At 38.1% G+C, this 21,633-nt stretch overlaps 1 protein-coding gene across 1 annotated transcript in view; it reads left to right on the forward strand.

Moving 5' to 3' along the window:
- MTA3 (metastasis associated 1 family member 3) overlaps nt 1–21,633 on the forward strand; it is a 154,317-nt gene that overhangs the window by 119,216 nt on the left and 13,468 nt on the right. Inside the window, exons 11-16 of the mRNA XM_036262258.1 lie at nt 651–709; nt 5,824–5,948; nt 8,544–8,695; nt 9,543–9,765; nt 16,904–16,990; nt 20,388–20,534. Coding sequence (XP_036118151.1) covers nt 651–709; nt 5,824–5,948; nt 8,544–8,695; nt 9,543–9,765; nt 16,904–16,990; nt 20,388–20,534 — 793 coding nt within the window. The remainder of the gene's footprint in view (nt 1–650; nt 710–5,823; nt 5,949–8,543; nt 8,696–9,542; nt 9,766–16,903; nt 16,991–20,387; nt 20,535–21,633) is intronic.

Genomic DNA, 21,633 nt, shown 5'->3' on the forward strand with positions numbered 1-21,633 from the left:
TTGTCTTATTTTTGGATATCTACCATATATTATTTTCCTTCCCTATTTGCATTCATTGTGATGTTGCTCAGTCTCTTGATTTGACTATATAATCTTTTTCCCATTCCTTTTTCTGCATTTGACTCCTAATTGGTTCCTAAAATCTGATGTGAGTTCAGCCAAGCTTTAAAGTATACTGCATACCTCCCAGCATTTGAGGGTAAATGCTTATTTAATTGTACTTAGAATAGTTACTATCTCTTTCTTTTGCATGGACTTTGAAAACTAATCACCTCTGAATATTTTTCTAAAAGTAAAGATATGTGTGTTTTTTCTCCCAGAAAAACAAAAAAAGAAGTAAGGTAGAAAATAAATTTGAAAAGTAAAAGTAGTTCCTTACAAGTCTTCTTTATTCACTCCTGTTGGGGACGGAGTTGTTCATTCCTTTATTTTTAAAATCTATGTCTAAAATGTTATTAATACTTACAGTTCTGTATCTCAGAAACTTATGACTTTTCTTAGAAATTACTGCAGCTTATATGCACATCTTAAAATGGTGATTTTTGAATTACGCTTCAATATATCATTTTCTTGTGAATTTTTAAAAACAATATAGTGGTAATAATTACTAAGCATTATATGTAAAATATTTTATCTATCTTTTGAATTAGAAACGTCTAAAAGCAGCAGAAGCTGAGAGTAAACTGAAACAAGTATATATCCCAACTTAGTAAGTAATGGAAACCTTTTAAAGTATTGGCCATGGTATTAATTTTATCAAAACAAAAAATGTTATTTTGGTTCATTTCTTTGTATATCTTATTTCCTTCTACAAAGCATGAGACTTGCTTCCCATTGTACTACTACAGTGATATTTTTAGAGAGAAAAATGGCTGGTGGGAAAAATACCAGCTAGACAACAAAAGGACTAGAGAAAGGATGGCCCTGTATTGTTCTTCTGTCATAGCTGCAGGGAAAGTGTCAGGAAATTAGCCTATTATTTGAAGGAAATGTGTTCCAGAAAGCTACCAACTTAGGAAACTTGTATGTAGTAGAGTGGATTTTGTTTGGGTAATGCGCATTGCTCTTTTGAGGTATGTTGTTTATTTGGTTGATAATTTTATATTATTTGCTTGGGGAAGGGATAGGGAAAGTAATCAGAATCAGACTTTGTAAATGTTGGGTAAATAATGAATAGCTTTTGGTTATTTTGGCTTAGCATTCTATCATTGCTTCTCTTTGGACACAGACATTATTGTTATAGCAAAATGGATGCCAGCTTTCTTTTTATATGATATATTTTAAGTAAATTATAATCTTTTTCTTGAGATCTTTAGAGTTTGATAGTTTATTCAGGAAAATTTAGTTTATCGAGCTACACACATACACACACACACACACACACACACACACACACACACACACACAGTTTGTATATATTCTAAGTATTGCTCCAAGAGTTTTCTCATTCTATGAGCTCAATACAGTTGTTTTCTACTTAGCCTTTTGGTTTATTGAATTTTGATACATCAAGACAGTTTTTATATAGGAGGCCTCATAGAAAATGAATTGTAATATTTCTTGCTAATCTTTTTTTTTAATCTTCACCCAAGGGTATGCCCTCCTTGATTTTTGAGAGAGAGAAAGAGATAGAGACATCAATCAGTTGCCTCTTGTACGCACCCTGCCCAGGGATTGAACCTGCAACACAGGTATGTGCCCTGACTGGGAATCGAACCCAAGATCTTTCAGTGTGCAGGACAGCGCTCCAGTCAACTGAGCCACACTAGCCAGGGATTCTTACTAATCGTTTTTTTTATCCTCACCTAAGGACATTTTTTAATTTTTTTTGTTCAGATAGAGCGGGAGGAAGAGAGAGAGAGAGAGAAACATTGACGTAAAAGGGACACATTGAGTGGTTGCCACCCGCACGACCCAACCAGGGCTGGGGACAAACTGCAACCAAGGTACATGCCCTTAGAGGACACTGAACCCCGGTCTCTCGGGACCAAAGGCCAACGCTCTAACCGCTGAGCCAAACCAGCCAGGGCCTTACTAATCTTTTATCTCAAGGCAGATTACATGTAATTTACAGGGTCCATAATTTTTATTCAGAGCTATAATATTTATTCTGCAGAGTGGGTTCTAGTATTTTTGAAAATTACATATTTTACTTGACTGATTTACAAAAGAATAACTCCCCAAAGAAAATACTGTTGTGATTCATGTATCTTAGATTTTCAAAAGCAAGCATACCGGCTTTCTTGGACTTTACAGTGTTGTCACATAAAAGGAAAACTATGTTTAACCAGTTTCACCAAGTAACCCAGATAATTGTTTCTATTCTGTTTTGCATTGATTTGGAGTCTTGATCTAAGCTTAAAACCAGCAGACTATAGCCAGGGGGCCAAATCTGGCCTCTTACCTCTTTTTATAAGTATTATTGGCACACAGCATGTTCATGTGTTGTCTGTGTCGGCTTTTGTGCTACAATTGCAGAGCTTAGTGGTTATGACAGAATTATTATATCCTCAAAGCCTAAAATATTTACGGTGCCAAACACCTAATCTAAGTGAATGATTTTTGGAGCTCAAGACAGAGTTTTGAAAAACTCTTACATCGTACATTTTTAAAAACGTTATATAAGTCATATACATAAGTAGAATATATGAAGCTGCATTATTGAATTGGGTAAGAATCTGAGTTCTTTGACGAATTTCCCAGTTAACTTTGAAATTGGATATTTAAAGACAAATACTAGATTAAGAATTATTTCATGTTGTCATTCTTTTGAGCCTGGCAGTCTCCCATGTGCAGAGCACCAAAGGTAGAAGGTTAAGAAGACAGAGAACGTTGTAGTATGGGGGAGACAGATACCAAACAGCTGGTCACCCTGTGGGACAAACACTAAGATGGAGAAGAGCTCCTATGTGGCTGCTATGGTAGGCACAGGCCAGGAGTTCGTCTAGCTGATGAAGAGTGGAAATGGATTTTAAACAAGGAAGTGTTATGGTCAAATTTGTACTTTAAGACTGCAATATTTTGGAGAATGGTTTGGGGAAGTAAGTAAGAGTGGATGTGTGGAGACCAGTTGTGAAGTTCTTGAAGAGGAAAGATGATAGGAGATTGACCTAGAGTTGTGGCCCTGGAAATGGTGCTGTGCTTGGAGGTTGCTGACTTATATGGAGTTGTGGAGGGCAGATGTCAAAGTGGAGTCCCAGGTTTCTGGTCAGCACAACTAGGTGGAATGATGTGCTATTCGCCAAGCTAAGAAACTGGCAGAGAGCCAGGTTAGGTCATTTTGAGTTTATTGTGTCCACAGGAGGTGTTGACTGTATTGTCGGATATATTGGTTTAAAGCTCAGGGGAATGTTCTGGGCTAGAGATACAAATTTGAGATTCATCAGCATGTAGTATTGTGTTTTCAACCATGGAAGAGATTTCTTAGGAGGAGCGATAGGAAAACAGTGTCTTGGACCAAGCTTGAGGAAATCCAGTATTTATATGTCAGATAGAGTATAAAAGCTAAAAAAAAAAGGGTATAACAAGGTGAGCGTATTGTTATGATCAAAGCCAAGAGAGGAGTCTGTTTCAAGGAGGGAAAGAGATTAACTGTCAGATATCATCAGTGATCTTTAATGTAGTGGTAAAGACTGCTATGAGCCAAGGTACTGCAGACACTGAAGATTCGCAGCTCTCAAGAAACCTGGCTGGAAAGGGCTGTTGAGAGAGAGTTCTTGGCTTTGAGGAGTAGTTTGGGATAGAGAAACGGGAGCATTTTTATTTATTTATTTTATCCTTACCCAAGGACATTTTTCCATTTTTTGTTCAGATAGAGTGGGGAGGGAGAGAGAGAGAGAGAGAGAGAGAGAAACATCGACGTGAAAGGGACACATCGAGTGGCTGCCACCCACACAACCCAACCAGGGCCGGGGACAAACTGCAACCAAGGCACATGCCCCCAGCGGGAACCAAACCCGGGTCTCTCTGGACCGCAGGCCGACACTCTACCGCTGAGCCAAACTGGCCAGGGCGGGAGCATTTTTAAAATAGAAGAAATACATTACATGTTCATGAGGAGGGTCGAGGAAAGAGAACCCAGCGTGCAAAGTTCTCAAGAGGGCAAGAGGGGTAGAATCTTGAGCACAGATTTGGGGAGGAAGGGATCAGGCATTAGATAAAAGAAGGGCATTTTTATATCATGTGACTTTAAAACCTTTTTCATATGATTGTCTTAGAGTAAAAGTATTCAGATGGTCACATTGACATCAGTCATTCGTCCCCTGGGAATTAATCTGTAGGTGCTTGGTTTTGCAAAACATAGTTTAAGTGATGCACATGTCTGTGTTCAGCCTTGCCACACTTGTTTTCCTTTTGTAATTACAGTGTTACTCAGTCAAGTATCGTTTTAGATTCAGGTGAAGAACTAAAGTGTTTACTCTTATTCTTTTTTTCAGGTGGCTCAACTATAAATTTGTATTAATCTTTATATTTATTTATTTAAAAAAAATTTTCCCTATCACCATTTATCTTCTCTATGCCCTCTTCCTGTATTATTAGCTTTTTTCCCCAACACATATATTTAGCCCTGGGTTAAATGTCAGAAATTTTCATATTTTGGGGAATTCATTTAATTTCAAGGGACCACCATGTCTATCTATAGTAGATTTAAATAAACAGAAATATTATTATATCCCTTGGAAATCTTAGTCTTTCTAAATCACCGCTTTTTGTTTTGTTACATTTCCAAATGAAAACTGTAAGAGAAATACATGCTTTCTGACTTAAAATGTATTTTAAAAAAATTTTTATATGGCTCTGGCCGGTTTGGCTCAGCAGTTAGTCTTGGTTCAATTCTGGTCAAGGGCACCTACCATGGTTTTGGTTCGGTCCCCGGCCCTGGTTGGAGTCGCGTGGGAGGCAACCAATTGATGTGTCTCTCTCATATTGATTTCTCTCTTTCTCTCTCTCCCTCCCTCCTTCCCAATCTATCTGAAGATAAATGGAGAAATATCCTCGGGTGAGGGTTAAAAAAAAATTTTTTTATATGTTTCTATTGATTGGGGGGGGGGGGCGGAGAGAAACGTCGATGTGTGAGATACATTGATTGGCTGCCTCCTGCACATTCCCTACTGGGGATCCAGCCCAAAACCCTGGCATGTGCCCTGACTGGGAATCAGACCGGGACTTCTCAGTCCATGGGGTAATGCCAATCCACTGAGCCACACCAGCTGAGCTAAAATGTGCTTTCAAAACCAATTTGTCTTCGAAACACATTGCTGGCACAGGTTAGAAATGTAAAATAATATTTGTGTATAGAATAGGGACCTCAGAGTACTCAGCAGTTAAAATGATTTCATCTGGGGGTGTCACCAAGTGTTACAGTAACAATCCAGTGTCTTTGTTGGACAAAGGCTTTTGTACAGTCCCTCCAGAGTCAGCAGGACAGGGACAGGGCTTTCCTCCGAACACAGCACATTATCTTGGCTTCATTTATATGATTCATAAAAGTATTTTATTTTCCCAGGAGAATTTGTGAGAGCTGATACAGCTTAATAACTTGTATTTTTCAAAAGCATCAGAGGGTGTCCTAAGGAAATTGTATTTGTGTGGAGAAGAGAGATGACTATTTATTTTGTGAGTGTCAGCATAAGAGATTGGTTTGTATACAGCCTTGTTTTGTAAAGATGAATGGTTGGGGTTCACTTTTACCAGTGTATTTCCTCTTCAACAAGCATTTAGATTTATTTATGTGTAGTTCAGATAAATCAGTAATGAAATGTAGAGCCTTTGCCGTGTTTGTACACGTCATTTTTATGACCTCACTTTACATTTCATTGAAAGCAGCAAACCGAATCCCAACCAAATATCCACCAGCAATGGCAAACCTGGTGCTGTGAATGGAGCTGTGGGAACCACGTTCCAGCCCCAGAATCCCCTTTTAGGGCGAGCCTGTGAGAGCTGCTACGGTAAGTTTCCTCCCTCAGGGCTCATTTTCTCATTTGAGGCCTGTCTTCAGTGAAGTGCGTGGAACTGTACTGGCACTGTGGGTGGGCAGTACATGCGGTCAGTACTGCTCAGAGGACAGAATAACATAGCCTTCGAGTGAAGAGGTGCCCATCCTTACCTTCTGCCTGGACAGTATTTAAGTGTTGGGCTTCCTGTCATTTGCTTTTGTAGGGTCCTGTGTCTGTTGAGTATCCACAGCATTATTAACTAATTAAGCTGCATTATTAACTAAATAAGCTTTGTGCAAGCCATGGTCCCATGAAATATACCAAATCCCCTTTTTGGAGTTTCTCAGTATACTTTGACAAATTAAAGGATCAAATAATTCTGTAAGAAAGACCTGAGTGTGGGTAAACTGCTGTTTATAGTCCTCAGACCAGATTCCCTCAGAGCACTAGTTTGAGAGGTGCTGCTCTGTGGCATTTGCTTTTGGCCCCAGGGTCCCAATTTATTCATCTATGTCAAAAATCAGCCAGAGGCTGGTAGTAGTATTATATTTATTGGGTTGGTGAGATAAATTGTTACATAGTTGATATACTTTTTATGTTTATTCAAAACCTCAAATAACAATATAATCTCTTAATAGAGTATTGGTGACATTATCATCCATGTTTCTTACCAACCAAAGTGTGCTGGAATGGGAGTGGGGGAAAAACTAATGTTTATTACAAGTCTACTTGGTGCCTAGTTTTTGTCTCACAGCAGTTCTTTGAGGGTAGGTGGAGCCTGCTGCCCTAAGGACATGAACGGGGGCGTTTGTGATCATATTCCACACCAGATTTCAGCCTTAGAAAAGGCTCTTAAAACCAAATCATATCATTGCTCTCCTGAAACCAAGGAAGGTGTGAGCTACACAGATTGATTACTTCATAGAAATGGTTCATGTCTAACCATTTTCTACACCATAGGAGCACAAGGAGAAATAGTTTGTGGAAAATTAGCTTCTTTTGGTCAAGAATTTACATGGATTACATCATAAATGTCATTGAACTGGAAATTCTTAGATTTCCAAGTGCATTTATATTTAAATAAAAATAAAAGGAATCCTGGAGATAAATGATAGTGACTTAATCTGTCTTATTTTTTATTTACAAATCTCTTTATACATATATAATCTCACGTATCCCTTTAATTAATTATTCAGTCATTTTTATGTGTGCATGACAAATGAGCAGTTTTACTTTTATAATATTTATTTTTGGTTCCTATTTTAATTTCTATCATAAGATATCTTAATATAATATACATATAAAATATATAATTATAGAAAGAATTTGGTATTTTCTGTGTGTCACTTTTTAATTGAGCATCAATTAATTATGTGTGGAAAAAGACATTTGTTGACTAATATTAAGTGACATGTCTTAGTAAAAATATATACTTAAATATGAGTGAAATTTTATTTTCCAAAATAAAATACTTATTTTCCAGAATAACAACTTCATGCCCAGTATGTAAAATTCTTATAATTTGTGTTTTTAAAATATAGTTTATTTTATAATTTGTTTTTAAATTATAAGAGGAAGGCTTTTAGGCTGCTCCTTACAAGGAGTCCTCCAAAAGTAATACATGATGAATGCACAGTAGTATTCTCAATAAACTAAAGGCAATTTGATCATAATGCTCACTGTATCTTCTTCTTTTTTGATGTTGGTTTATGAAGTGTTAGCTGACTTCTTGCTGTGCTGCTTGAACAACATTTTGATCTGCTGTAACTTGCAAATCAGGGAGGAATATTCCAGGGGAAACTTGCAGAATTATAATAATAATTTTAGGTACCTCATTAACTTAAATGTTTCATTGTCAGTGTTTTCAAACTTCTGATGAGAGGTTACTTTAAATGTTATGTAGCAGCAATTTAAACTGCAGAACAAGATTCATGGGCTTGCAGTATTTAGCTATGTGATAAATCAACCAAGTTATTATTAGGTCTTAACCCTGCTGTGATATTGGCTACATATGCTCACTTGATAGAGACTTTCAGCCTTGAAAGGAATTCTGTTTTCTAAAGGAAGAAATTTAAAATAATTATTTTATCTATTGATTAAAATAAAGGAATGAGAAATAGATACCTGTTTCTGTCACATGCCTGCTTCTGTCAGTGCGGCATCTCTGAGTACTGTAACCAAACCATAGGTTTGGAAAACTGGATTTAGATTTTAAACACTAATAATAAAAATAATAATACCTTTCTGATAACTTACTTCCAAAAATGTACACAATAGAAAATACTTGTAATGAACAAAAACTCCCTCAGCAGTACAACATACAATGTAGGGTATTTCACCTAAATAGCCTCTCTTAAACAGATGCCACAGGCACTTGATATATATGTAGAGAGAGAGAGAGAGATGGTTTTTAATGAATTCTGAGTCTTGAAAACTGTATGTATATATTAGACTTTCATGTTTGGCTTGTAAGGTGGGGGAAGAAAAATAACATTGTAAACTGAAAGTGGTTTTGGAATATTTTTTGAAATATTTGATTTTATATATATTGATATTACAAATTCTGTAGCATTTTTTGTTTTTTTCTTCTTTTTCCTCCATCTTTAGCTACGCAGTCTCATCAGTGGTATTCTTGGGGCCCACCTAATATGCAGTGTAGATTATGTGCAACCTGTTGGCTCTATTGGAAAAAATATGGAGGCCTGAAAATGCCCACCCAGTCAGAAGAAGAGAAGTTATCTCCCAGCCCACCTACAGAGGTACATGAGCAATAGTCTTTTTAGCGTTGAGGATGGTCATGGTTTTCAATGGCTGGATCACTCCTTGAAAACAGAAGTACAGTGTTAGGTAAAAGCAAACAAAGCTATATTTATAGCTGAAAGTAGCGCCACATTATTCGGGGCGGGGGTGGAGAGAGGGGCAGGGACAATTCAAATCTTTCCAGGTGTTCAAAATATTTGTCTTGCGAGAAGATTACTGAGACAAAAGAACAATGTGTGTGGGAGGCCTTAGCATAAGTAGAGAGCTTACAAATTAAATGTTTGTTTTAATTGCTTTTTTGAAAACAGTTTGCAGCCTTTAGATACTCTTGGAAATGTCTTTTTTGCATAAAGTAACAAATTGAAGATTTTTTTTCCATTCCTGGGCTATCACAGGAGGCACAAGAAGGTGTGGACTTAATCTTGAAGTGAACAACAGTTGAAATAGGACTTGGTAAAATTCTCATAACAGATATCAAGCACCCAGGTCTACCAGAGGGAGACTGTTCTATATGAGGGCTAACAGGATCTTAGGAGTCCTTTAATAGTAAAAAAACAACAACAACAAAATAATCTAATTAACCTCTTGGCATATTTTTACTATTGTGAATATAGTTTTGGATTATTAGGGTCAATTTTAAAACACAGATACCCATCCCTGATCCCAAACCCAATTTTGAAACTCTACTTCCCCATCTTCTTTCCAAAAGTACACACTTATTAATTCTGTCCTTTGGGGTAGCATATTAAATTATTCTTCAGTGGAAGATTTAAAAACCGCACTTTTCTTTGAGCATGAGGCAAATGGTACTGCACTCTGACCAGCTGTTGGTGTCTGATCCTGTAGGACCCCCGTGTCAGAAGCCACATGTCTCGTCAAGCCATGCAGGGGATGCCGGTCCGAAATACTGGGAGCCCAAAGTCTGCAGTGAAGACCCGCCAAGCTTTCTTCCTTCACACTACATATTTCACAAAATTTGCTCGTCAGGTCTGCAAAAATACCCTCCGGCTGCGGCAGGCAGCGAGACGGCCGTTTGTTCCTATTAATTATGCTGCCATTAGGGCAGAATGTAAGATGCTTTTAAATTCTTAACCTTATGTGTTGTGCTTCTGACCATTTTCTCTCTTTCCCTCTCTCTCTTTTCTGTTTTGTTTTTGTTTTTGTTTGCAATAAACATAAGTTCTTGTGTACAGCCTTTTATTTGGTTTATTTTTTTTAACATTGTTTTTGTCTGCTGCCATTTGTATCATGCCAACCTGAAAAGAAAACAATGAAACCTCTGCAGTATTTATGAGAGCGTAGTGTTCAGCAAAAGATTGGTGGGAGGCAGTCCTATCCGGTGGGGTTTTAGATGGCATTGCCTACACAGGTCTTAATGAGGCACTTGTACCTGGAAGGTAGTCATGATCTAATCCCAAGGGTGGAGGTGCAGTAAAACACCGTAACTGAGACACGCAGTCAGTCTTACATGAATTCATTAGGTTTGAATAAAATCTGCCACTTTACACTAATTAAAAATTGTATGTCTTTGTAAACCTTGTTTTCCCATGAACCTTTTATAATTATTATACAATATTTTAGAAGTTCACAGTGCTTTATAACAAATGCTAGATTTACTAGAAGATTTGGCAAATTATAAGTGAGTTTTAAAGTCTTTTGGGGTAATTTTCTGAAAATACACTTACAGTTTTTACAAGCTAGTGTCTGAATTTGTGGTTGAGCATTCTTGTCCAATTTGGTTTTCCATTTCATAATCATACATCATATATATTACCACATAACATTCACATGACTTTATTACTCTCATTTGTAATGCATTCATTCTTGCTTATGTTTCGTTTTTTTTTGTTAAAACAAAGGTCATATGTACCAATGAATTATGGATTGTTCTGTTATTACCATGTACCCCTAAATGTGTCCCTAAGTTGTGTGTGAGCTGTGATTCTAGTCATGTTACTTTCAGTCACATTCCTGGCTAAAGGCTAAGAAAACTTGCTGTCTGGCTTAACATAGGAAATCTGAAAGATACTCAGGAGATGCTTTTTCTTTATCAATGAGATAAGAACATTCTTATTACTGGATGTTCCATTTTGATTTAAAGAGGGTATCTATAAAAGGATTAATGATTGAAAAACAATTTGTTCCTAAAGGTAATTTTCAGCAGAACAGGTGAAAGGCTCTAATAACTTATAGGTAAAAGCTTTATAAGAAGAAGAAAAGTGCTTTGTCAGGAGGGTGGAAATGGATAGTCATCTCTGAGTCCGATGGAGGGGAAATGTAGCTACTTTAGATTCTGTATATTTGAGAATTTAGGCTTATGTTGAGGTTTCGTGCCAGCATTTTTGAGTTCATGGATTTATGCTATTTTCACTTTTTGAAATCCATTTCAAGAAACTGGAATATTTATATTCATCGAAATTGCTTAGCTGATTTAAAGCACATCCTTTTACATATACTTTTTAAAATAAAATTAATAATAAAACACTCGAGAATGAAATTCTTCTATTAAAATTGGCTGGGATCCAGGATCATCTTTGCTCCTGTGAATGGGAAGGAAACCATCACCAACTGAACTGGCCACCTGGGGAGGCTTCTGTCTCCCACGCTCTTCTGCGCATTTCTCAGTGAATTTGAAAATTGTCTTTGTTTTGATTATTCTTCAATGAAGTCTATTTTTCTGCCACCTCATTTAAATTTTTCCTTCTCAATCAAAAGGTCATACTGCTTTTAAAAAGTCAAGATTAAGTTACCTGTATTTTATTTCTACAAACATAGATATAGTAATAATAAAAAGAATAGTCATTGGTTGTGATGAGATTCAAGGAAAATTTTATTTTGTATTTAGCTTCATTGGTTGAGTTACATATACAGTTAGACTCAGAATAATTAATTTTACCTTGGGATTTAAAATTACAAAGCTTCAGTAGGCATCTACTCAGTTTTTTTTCCCCCAGACAAGCAAATAGAGAACTCTTTGTAGCATCTAATTGATTCTTCCATCATCTTCTCCCTGTCTACGTGAACCTTATTACAACCTCGTTAGCAGATCCCTTGATCTTGGCTTGTTAGTGAGAAGGTTAGGTGTTAACCTGATGTGTGTAAGCAACCATGTCTCTGGTCCAGTGAGAATATGTAAGTGTATTTTGGGGGGCAAGCTTTTCTTGGTTTCTCAAAGGCAGTGGTGACCCTTTCTCTCCCCTCAAAAAGTTAAGCATGGCTGTGGTACAATATGAACGTTCTTGTGGATCAGACAAAAGATTGTAATTCTAAAGATACTGATTAAGAGATCCAATTAATGCATTTTAGAGTAATTCATCATAATATTAGGAAAGGAAAATAGTTTTTCCTGTGAACTTGAGCACCTTCCTCTTACAGTATAGCACTATAAAAGTTGACGCCTTCAGCAGCACCATCAAAACCAGTATCATAACCCTGGCCAGTGTGGCTCAGCTGGTTGGGCATTGTCCTGTGTATCAAAGGGTTGCCTGTTCAACTCCCCATCACCAGGTTTCAGGCTCGGTTCCCGGTGAGGTGTGCGCAGGAGGCAGCTGATTGATGTTCTCGCCCTTCTCTCTAAAAATCAATAAATTGTTCTTAAAAACAAAAACAGTATCATAACCAGGATTTGTGGGGTGACAGACTGCATATGAATGAAGAAATGGGGAGCTAAGGATATAAACTGAATTAGATGAGGGAGCATACTCATGACTGAGTTCTTGACTTAAAAATGAATCCCTGTTTAGAGGAAATGTTTGGTTGGTTACAGCAGCTCTCACTGTCTTTATTTTCATAAAGAAACCGTATTAGGGACTACAATGTAGTAAACGGGAATCTTTGCATATGTGTGAAGTATTCCAAGGAAAATGTAAGGAGTATCTGTGGTAAGGGAAACAGGCTGGGAAGGAGACTTACCACTCACTGTTCATCCTTTTAGACTTTCTCAATTTTAAACCGTGGGAATATATTTCCTATTTTAAATAACTTAAAAAGCATATAAGAATATATTATGACCAACATATTTAAATATATATGGGAAATTATTTTTAAAAAATTTGTCTTTATTTATTTTAGAGAGAGAGGAAGGGAGAAACATGATTTGCTGCCTCCTGCACACCCCCTACTGGGTATTGAGCCTACAACCTGGGCATGTGCCCTGACTGGGTATCGAACCAGCAAACTCCTGGTGCATGGGACGACGCTCAGCCAGCTGAGCCAGTGGCCAGGGCAGAAAGTGATTTTTTAAAACCAATTTCTCCAAATACCTATACACTTGAATAATATACCTTTATGTGTGACTATATAAGTCCTTGCCATAAATTACATTAGTAGCATACCTGGGCCAATTCTACCATATAGATAGTGCTTATTAAAAATGCATTGATAGATCCAAAACCAAACATTGCATAAAAGGACTGTGTCCTTGACAAGATCTGCAAACTGAAAGCATAGTTGTAACGGCATCAAGGTTCAGATGGTCTAGCCTGTCCCTTCTCCTCCTTGACACCCTTCCCCTCAGTAGAAAAGCCAGGATGTGACAATGGGGTTTCCTTCTTTGCTACTGCCATCAGATATTACTGAGTTATACCAGGTGACTTCGCCAAAGATCAGTAAAATTCCCAATACCTGCTGAGCACAGGGTTACTACTTTTTTCTGTTCGAAGATGCTAATTAAACTTGGAAGTATCCCAAGGCCCCGTATTCATAAGCAATTTGTTTTATATTTACTGAGTTTTTCTAGAGCTGTCTCAGCAGAAGTTATTAATTGTATAAACTTTTGTGAAATTTTAAGCTCTAACATTAGGAGAGAACAATTTGGGTTTCTTTTGGCATTTTTGTAGTAAGATTTGTTTCTGAGTGGATACTTCAAATTTTTTAAAGATACAAAAGTGGTTACAAATCTTGTCACCATTCCCATCCTGCTCTTCGGAGGTAACCACTGTCATCAGTATCCAGAGGTATTCTGGATTACTTCTTAAAAAATGAAATTAGGTTAATTTAAATTAATTTTTTAAAAAACTAAATTAGGTTATTGAACCTAAGAATTTTTAAGTTATTTCCAATTTTAAGTTATTTAACTTATTTTCTATTATAAGAAATACTGCAACAAATATCCCTATATAGGTATTTCATACTGATGTGTGAAGTGTGAATATATCTTACAGGATAGATTCCTAAAAGTAAACCATTTGGGTCAAGGTACATGCATTTTGAATTTTGATAGTTGCTGCCCAGTTACCCTCAGAAAAGTACAATTTGCACTACCACCCACAGTGTCAAGATGCTTGTTTCTCTAAAACCTCACCAGCAGTGTTACCCATCTTTCAAACCCTTGACTAGTTGACAGGTGACATATGAGTTATATTAGCTAGCATTTGTCTTTTTGAGTGAGATAGATATCTTTGCATATATTTGAAAATCATGTGCATTCTTTTTCTGTCAACTGTTTTTGCCTCTAGCCTGTTTTCTATTAGATAAAAGTCTTACTGACTTTTTATGTTTTAAGGAAATTAGCTGTTCATCTGTGATATGTGATGCAAATATTTCTGTTTTGCCTTTGACTTTGTTTATGATGTATTTGCCACAGTTTTTAAAAAACTAGTTGAATTTATCCTTTTTTTAAAAATGGCACCTACGTTTTGAGTCTTATTTAGAAATGCCTCTACAATTAATTCTTAAAAGAAAATTCTGTGTATGGTTTTATTTTGACAGATCTTGAAAGCCCACGTGAGATGTTTTTGTGAATTTTAATTCAGTGTTTACTTTTTGCAGTTTTTTCTATTTCATTTATTCCCCTAATATTTCCAAAGCAGTTTTTTTTTTTTTAAATGGCCATGAGTTGCAATAGAAGTAAGTGTTTTTCTAGGTTTACCTCAAGGAGATGTAGGTCATCCTCTCGGAAGCCAACGAAATGTGCCTTGTGTTCAGTCAAGTAACTTGAATGACATGCAGATGTTCTTCCTGCCTCTGGGCAGATTTTGATTCCTTCTGGGTTCTTTGGACATTTCTCAGATTGCTTTATCTGTGCACTGTTGCACACTAGTGAATGATCTATGTTTAAATAGTTAAGTGAATAATTTGGGAGTGAGGACTGACTGACAAGTGGCACCACTGGCCTGGTCTTGAATACAGACCAAGATTCTATTCAGCTCAGGTGTAGACCTGATAATCCTATGTTTATGATCGTTCCCTCAGGGCAGAATGTATTTTTCCCATTCATATATCACTGAATGGCTGCAATTTTATGTTAAACATTGACTAGGTAGTCTTAGCACCTTCCCTCCCGATTTCTTTATAGTTGAGACTGATAATTCCTATGGGATTAGTGAAATACGGTTCCTTCTAAAGAGCTTTGATCCCTCACTCAGATGCTTTAGAAATTGTCACTTGGAACATCACATAATTACTCCAACTAATTTAATGAGTAATTAAAACCATTAGTTTAAAGTGAAATATCTTTGGGTATTGTGTTGGTGACCCCTTTGATGGATTTGTTGATTCTTGTCGAGGTGGGGGTTACACGGGAGTCCGTCCATTGCAGCCACGTTGGCAGTTTGCCTTTGGGCCTTAGAGACTGGAATAAAGAGCTAAGTTAATTTCATTGCTAGTGATACAGCAATTGCCTTTGTCCAGTACATTGAGGAAATAACCAAGATGATTCAGTCAAGCTTTATTAATAGAAAGCAGAAAATTTTCTCTTGTCCTCATCTCAAATAGAACTTGAATTTCAGATGAATTAAAAATATTAGGAAGGAATTATTATTTAGTATAACTCACAGTGATTTGACAGGTGTTTAATCCTTGCAGGGTTTGGGCTGCTTTTTAATGTTTATTTAGATTACTATTCCAAAATATGCTTATTATATTTCCACCTGTATCTTTATTATTACTTAACAACAGGCAAAAAGCTTCATAGTTTAGTAGCCCCTCCCCCTTCCAAAGGAAATCAACTGAATAGGAGGAAAAGAAATGGACTCATTATAGTTGTTGGTGATTTCATTATAATTAGCCAGTGTTCAGGATACATATTCAGATTCCTATTATTTGAGGATCTCTGTACTATGTACTTTGTGTATTTTAATATTTTTTAAAATGCTATTTTCCCACCTTTTTCTGTTTAATAGTAGTTATTAGGAAAGTTTCCTTGGTGAACAAGAGGGCGAGAGCTTATGAAAGTTAATTTTTAACTTTAAATTATTTGGGGTTCCAGATCAAAGTGTGAGTTTTAATAGTGCAGCAAATTCCTATGGTGTCGAAGGAAATGTCTTGTATGTATGCCTGGAAATGTGGTCTCAGCCCGTGAAAGAACAAATTCTTTAGTTGAATCAAAAAGCCTGTAGGACATTTTGTCCAATACTTGAAGGTGGGGAAAAGGCCAGACATGTATCTGCTAAAGACACTCTGTTAAGCTTTATGACAGTATCTGCAAATTTAAACAACCTCAATATTCATTCTTTGTCCCTTCAAACTCTATTTTTATAGCAACTCTGGTGTGAGAGGCAGCCATGTTCCACATCCACTCTTTGTCCTAATGACAGCTCATTACAGTGCAGAGTGTGTGGCGTCAGCTTTGTTTCTCTCCGTCTGAAATGTCGTATGGTAGGGTATGAGGAGCGTGAGGGGACCGCTTACCAACTAACATCCGTCCTCACAGTGTCTTACGATTATTGGATGAAATACTCTGCATACAGGTGACCTTTTAAATCTCAGCGCTAATGTCATCATGGTGGGATATGAAGGATAAAAAACCAGTGATAAAACCAAATGACCCATTTTTTACCCTGTTAGGCTGTCACCTCATGGAATTGAGTTTCACCAAGCTGAGTGCATCTCCCTCCGTGGAGACCCCTCCGTGGAGGTCAGGGCTGGCCAAGGGGGCGAGTTACCTGTGTCAGCTGTCACTTTTGTCTTCCACGCCAGATTAATCTTACGTTAGGATTGGGTCAGCCTTGTATTTCATGGGAAATTTCCCACTTTGATGTAGAAAAGCCATGACTAGAAAGGAAGCATCTTCCCACTGCTTTTCGGGTGGGCACATGCAGAAAGCGTGTGCCAGACGTGTGTGAGCCGCACTCACGTGGGGCTTTGAAGTGAGTGAGCTCCAGGTAAATCCCTCATCCAGTCATTGGAAACCTTTTGTTTCTGGGGTGTGTGTAGTACAGGGAGAGAAATCGGCCTCATCGCTTGTCTCCGTGTTTCTCTCTCCTCAGATGCAGACAGACATGCCGAGCTCTCTGGAAGTCCGCTGAAAGGCAAAAGCACGAGGAAGCCTTTGGCATGTATCATTGGGTATTTAGGTGCGTATTTTCTAATGGAGGAAAACTCAGCTTCTGTGTCTTATAAGTATTTGGCTATTCTAAATTGCCATACCTCAACTGAATGCAAGCCTTTTAAGTAGCCAAGATCGGATACCTTTGTATGTATAGTCAATTTATTTTGTTTTAGAAACTTTTTGAAATGACCGAAGTACAAACAACACACACAATTATGGATATGTTTACTTTTTCCAAAAAGTCATTTAAGTAAATGTAACATATATTTATGTATATAAATACAGATTAAGTAAAAAATGAAAATAAGAGTTATTAAATTATTAGAGAATGAGTAGTCTTAATATTTTGATTTAGATCCTTCCACTAATGCATCTTCCCCCTTCCCTTAAATAGAGAGAAAAGGATTGGTTTGTGTAGGTTTTTTTAAAAGATAAAACTGATTTTTTTTTCTTTTTTCTAATTCTCACAGGAGGATGTTTTTCTATTTATCTTCAGATAGAGTGGGAGGGAGGGACAGGGTGAGGGAGAGAAACATCAACATGAGAGAGACACATCAATTGGTTGCCTCCCGCATGACCCCCACCAGGGCAGGGGACGAACCGCAACCGAGGGATGTGCCCTTGACCAGAATTGAACCTGCGACTCTGGTCCGCAGGCCAACGCTCTAACTGCTGAGCCAAACCAGTCAGGGCGATAAAACTGATTTTTAACCTATCTTTAAAAAAATTTATGGTTTTGACGTGCCAACTAAGGTTACTTTGAAAGAGACACATTTGTATTGCTTTCTGAAAGTTACCAAAGATGGTGGGTCTATTTAATGTTGAAATATCACAATTAACAATTTTTTAAAATAAAAACTACTGGGTAATAACCTCTTTTGGGGGTGGGTAAAGTTTAAGATAATTTACAAACGAATGGTTCCTACTATACCTAGAAGCAATAATGGCATATTTTTGTGCTTCTAATATTCTTGCCTTTTCATTTTCTCAGTAAAAGTGAAATACGTAGTCAGAGTTTCACTGAAGCGTATTGCTCTGTCAGAATTTATAGGTATGAAGTGTTCAAAGTTTAGACCGCTAGTCTTTTAAAAATCAAAGCATAGCCTTGAGCTTGGTGTACTGTCTGGTCCTCGTCAGAGCATGCAAGGAGTCAGCAGCTCCCAGCTCCCTCTTCGATGTTAGTCTGACACCTTCCTTCTTGTTTTATTCCTCGGGCTTAAGAATTGCTCTGAGAGCCCCTGAAAACATCACATGGTCATCATAGGCATGACCTAGGTCATGGTGGTGAAGTTCTTGGAGTTTGCTATCCGTCTTTCCTTGCAGGACCTAATTCTAGGAACCCCTTCCCACCTGCAAGGCACATTAGTCAGCCTTTCCACAGGTAGTTGTGTATTCCTCCTATGGGCAAACTGGTCTCTGTCCCTACCAGGTATACTTAGAGCAGTGCTTTGATGTTGTTGTTAATCCTCCTGAGGATATTTTTTCATTGATTTTTAGATAGAGTGGAAGGGAGGGATGGGGGAGGGAAAGAGAGAGAGATCAATGTGAGAGAGACACATCGACCAGTTGCCTCCTGCACGACCCCAACTTTGCCAGGAGATGGAACCTGCAACCAGGTACATGCCCTTGACTGGAATTGAACCTGAAACCCTTTGGTCTGCCGGCTGAAGCTCTAACCACTGGGCAATATCAGCCAGGACAAAGCTGTGCCATTTTACTAGCTGAACCACATCCCTACATACCATACTTCTGAGTATTCACTATGTATAAGACACCATACTAAGTGGTTTAGGGAATACCAAGATGAGTAAGACCTTGCCATAGAAAATCTTAGTCTAGTGGGGAGAACACACAGGCTAGGACAGTTAAAGATCCTTTAAAGGAATCACAGGTAACATGCGCTGGGCACTTGGAGTAAGGAGTAGTTATTTCTGATGAGTGTTAGGGCAGCCTACGTGGAGAAAGTAGTATTTGATCTCAGCCTTGAAAGATATATAGGATTTGAAAAACAGGAGAATAATATTTTTTCCCTTATGAGGCCAAGAGAACCAGATAAACAAAGGCTTCAGTGAGTCAAGGACCTGAGAAGTTTAGGGAATGCAGGTTGTCTGGCCTGGATGGAGCATAGAGTGTGGACGTTGTCATTAAAAATGAGGTTAGCGGCCCCGGCCGGTGTGGCTCGGTTGGTTGAGTGTTGTCCTGTGCACAAAAAGGTTGCAGGTTTGATTCGTGGTCAGGGCACATATCTGGGTTGTGGGTTTGATCCCCGGTAGGGGGCATGCAAAAGGCAGCTGATGGATGTTTTGCTCTCACATCTTTGTTTCTCTCTCTCTCCCTCTCCCTTACTCTCTCTAAAAATCAATTTTAAAAAATGTTTTAAATGAGGTTAGCAGACCTTCAATGCCATGTTGGGGGGGAAAAATCAGCACTGTTATTTTGGTTAGTACTTGAGCCATTTGTAAATTTTGGCAAGTGTAAGATTTTGACCAGAAGAAGATGTAGTATTCTAACAATGCTAAAATCTCTTCCTGAATTTCAGTAAATGAGGCTGTTATTCTGGCCCTCACCTGAGAGGATAGAGTGGCTTGTGCATAGTTGGCACACTGGGTGTTGACTCAGAATCAGTGAGCAGGTTTAGCTTTGGAGATGAGGTTGCCCGGTATCAGTACTCAGGTCCTTAAATTCCAGTTTCTATAGTATTGCAATTTCTGTCTATCTACTCTGTCCAAAAAGTGAAGGGTTCTGGGCTGTGTGCCTGACAACAGTGTACTGCACTTAAACACACATGTACCATGTGCACATTACAGTTTTGTGATATATTTCTCAGCCAAAGCTTTTCTTCTGCTTCTTGACGCTAGTGTTTGGAGTTTGGTGTTAGATTTCATGTATAGCATATGTTCTGGGCTGGGTGTGATTGACCTGGTCCTAAACCTTGGTTGCAGAGCCAGGGGAGGAATCCTGTTTTTCAGAAAGCTCTCATGTACCAGATATGGTACTTGCTAAACTTTGGTTTGATAGAATACAGAGGTGGTATTCTCTGAGGCTACTTCTCCAGATAATTTTTGGATTGCTAATTTCTTGAAGAGTCAGATGCCATATTATTCCTAGTAGAGCTTGTATTTAAGTGACCTATATTGGTTTTTTTCTTTTCTTTCTTTCTTTTTTTTTGCTTGTACTAACAACATGAAGCTCAGAACTCCAGCTAGCACGGAAAAACCAGCTCACTTTTGATACAGAAAGCAGTCATGGTAACAACACTTGAAACTGTTTAATTATGCAAGTCCTTGTGAAAACAGGCTGGCTCATAAGAAACTGACTCGCAGCTCATTAAGAATCAGATGTGTGCCTATTAGCCAGAGAAGTTCACACACAGATTTTTAATACCATGTTCTGAGTTGAGAAACCTTTTTTCCCTTTGTCAGAGATCCATCCTTCGAAGAAACCTAATGTAATTCGATCTACACCAAGCCTGCAAACCCCAACTACCAAGCGGATGCTAACCACCCCGAATCACACGTCTCTGAGCATTTTGGGGAAAAGAAACTACAGTCATCACAATGGCCTGGATGGTATGTAAGCCCAGGAATGCAGGGGCTGTTCTGATAGGCCAGGGCCCCTGTCCCCTGGCCAGTTTCAGGCGTCGACTGCCAAACCTAAGAATGGATAACAAATGGGTTCTTCTCCCTGATTGAACTAAACGTGTGTGGTAAAGGGAATAAAAGGGAAGGTGGCCATTTGCAGTGAAGATATTTGCCAGGCGATATTTCTCCATCTCTTCCGGAAGGATATCCGTGCTCTCGTTTCCTCTCAGGAGGCCTGTTTGGAGATGAAGTGTGTATTTAGCAGGTTGCCTCTGCTGGGTGATAATGTTCTTGCTCTGATGCACACTCACTGCTCATTTATATTTTCTTGAGCGGAAGGGATTATTTCGCCTTCTGTCTGAGACAGCAGTGCTCTCTGGGGGTTCTGCAGCCTTCCATGGATTGTTTTGAATTTGGCATTTGTCCCCTACTTCTTTCATCTTATAAATTTTTTTAATTGCTCAAGAGTGCCATAAGTCATGAAAATAATTGTCTGGATGATGGCCTAAATACAGAAATAATGATTTGTTTCGAATGGAAAAACAGAACTGTTACCTCTTATCCAAAGTACTTCTCTTGGGCTTGGCCATATAATGACTTCAGGTGGAAATGAATTATGTTCCCAATGGAACTGTAAATCATTCAGGCAACGTATTTGTTCATTTCACTAGTCTGGAGTTTGAGGCTGCCTTGATTGTTTAAATGCTGGCGTTTATTTATGAATAAAACCCTTTCCAGGCTTTCCACGTCTTATGGAACTCTAAATTCCTTCAGCGACAGCGCATTGTTTATAACGCGGCCCTAGAGCAAGGATGCGAAATAGACCTGGTAATACTGTTCCGTGTTGTTCTTTTTTTCACCATGACTTTTGATGGTCATAGTGATGTCAAAAGGAATAAAAATAAAGGGTGAGGAGTTTAGTTTGCAGTTATAGGCTTATCTGCGTGTTGCAGACATGGCTTTCAAGAATTTAGCTACCACCCAGTAATCTTGCAGAAATAACTTCCTTGCTAATGAGAACAGTGGCCATCCTTGCCACAATGTACCTAATGTCTGGACAGCAGAAGACCAAGGAATAATTGTGTCA

Source organism: Molossus molossus, unplaced genomic scaffold, assembly GCF_014108415.1.
Source record: "Molossus molossus isolate mMolMol1 unplaced genomic scaffold, mMolMol1.p scaffold_m16_p_15, whole genome shotgun sequence".
NCBI classification, from domain to species: Eukaryota; Metazoa; Chordata; class Mammalia; order Chiroptera; family Molossidae; genus Molossus; species Molossus molossus.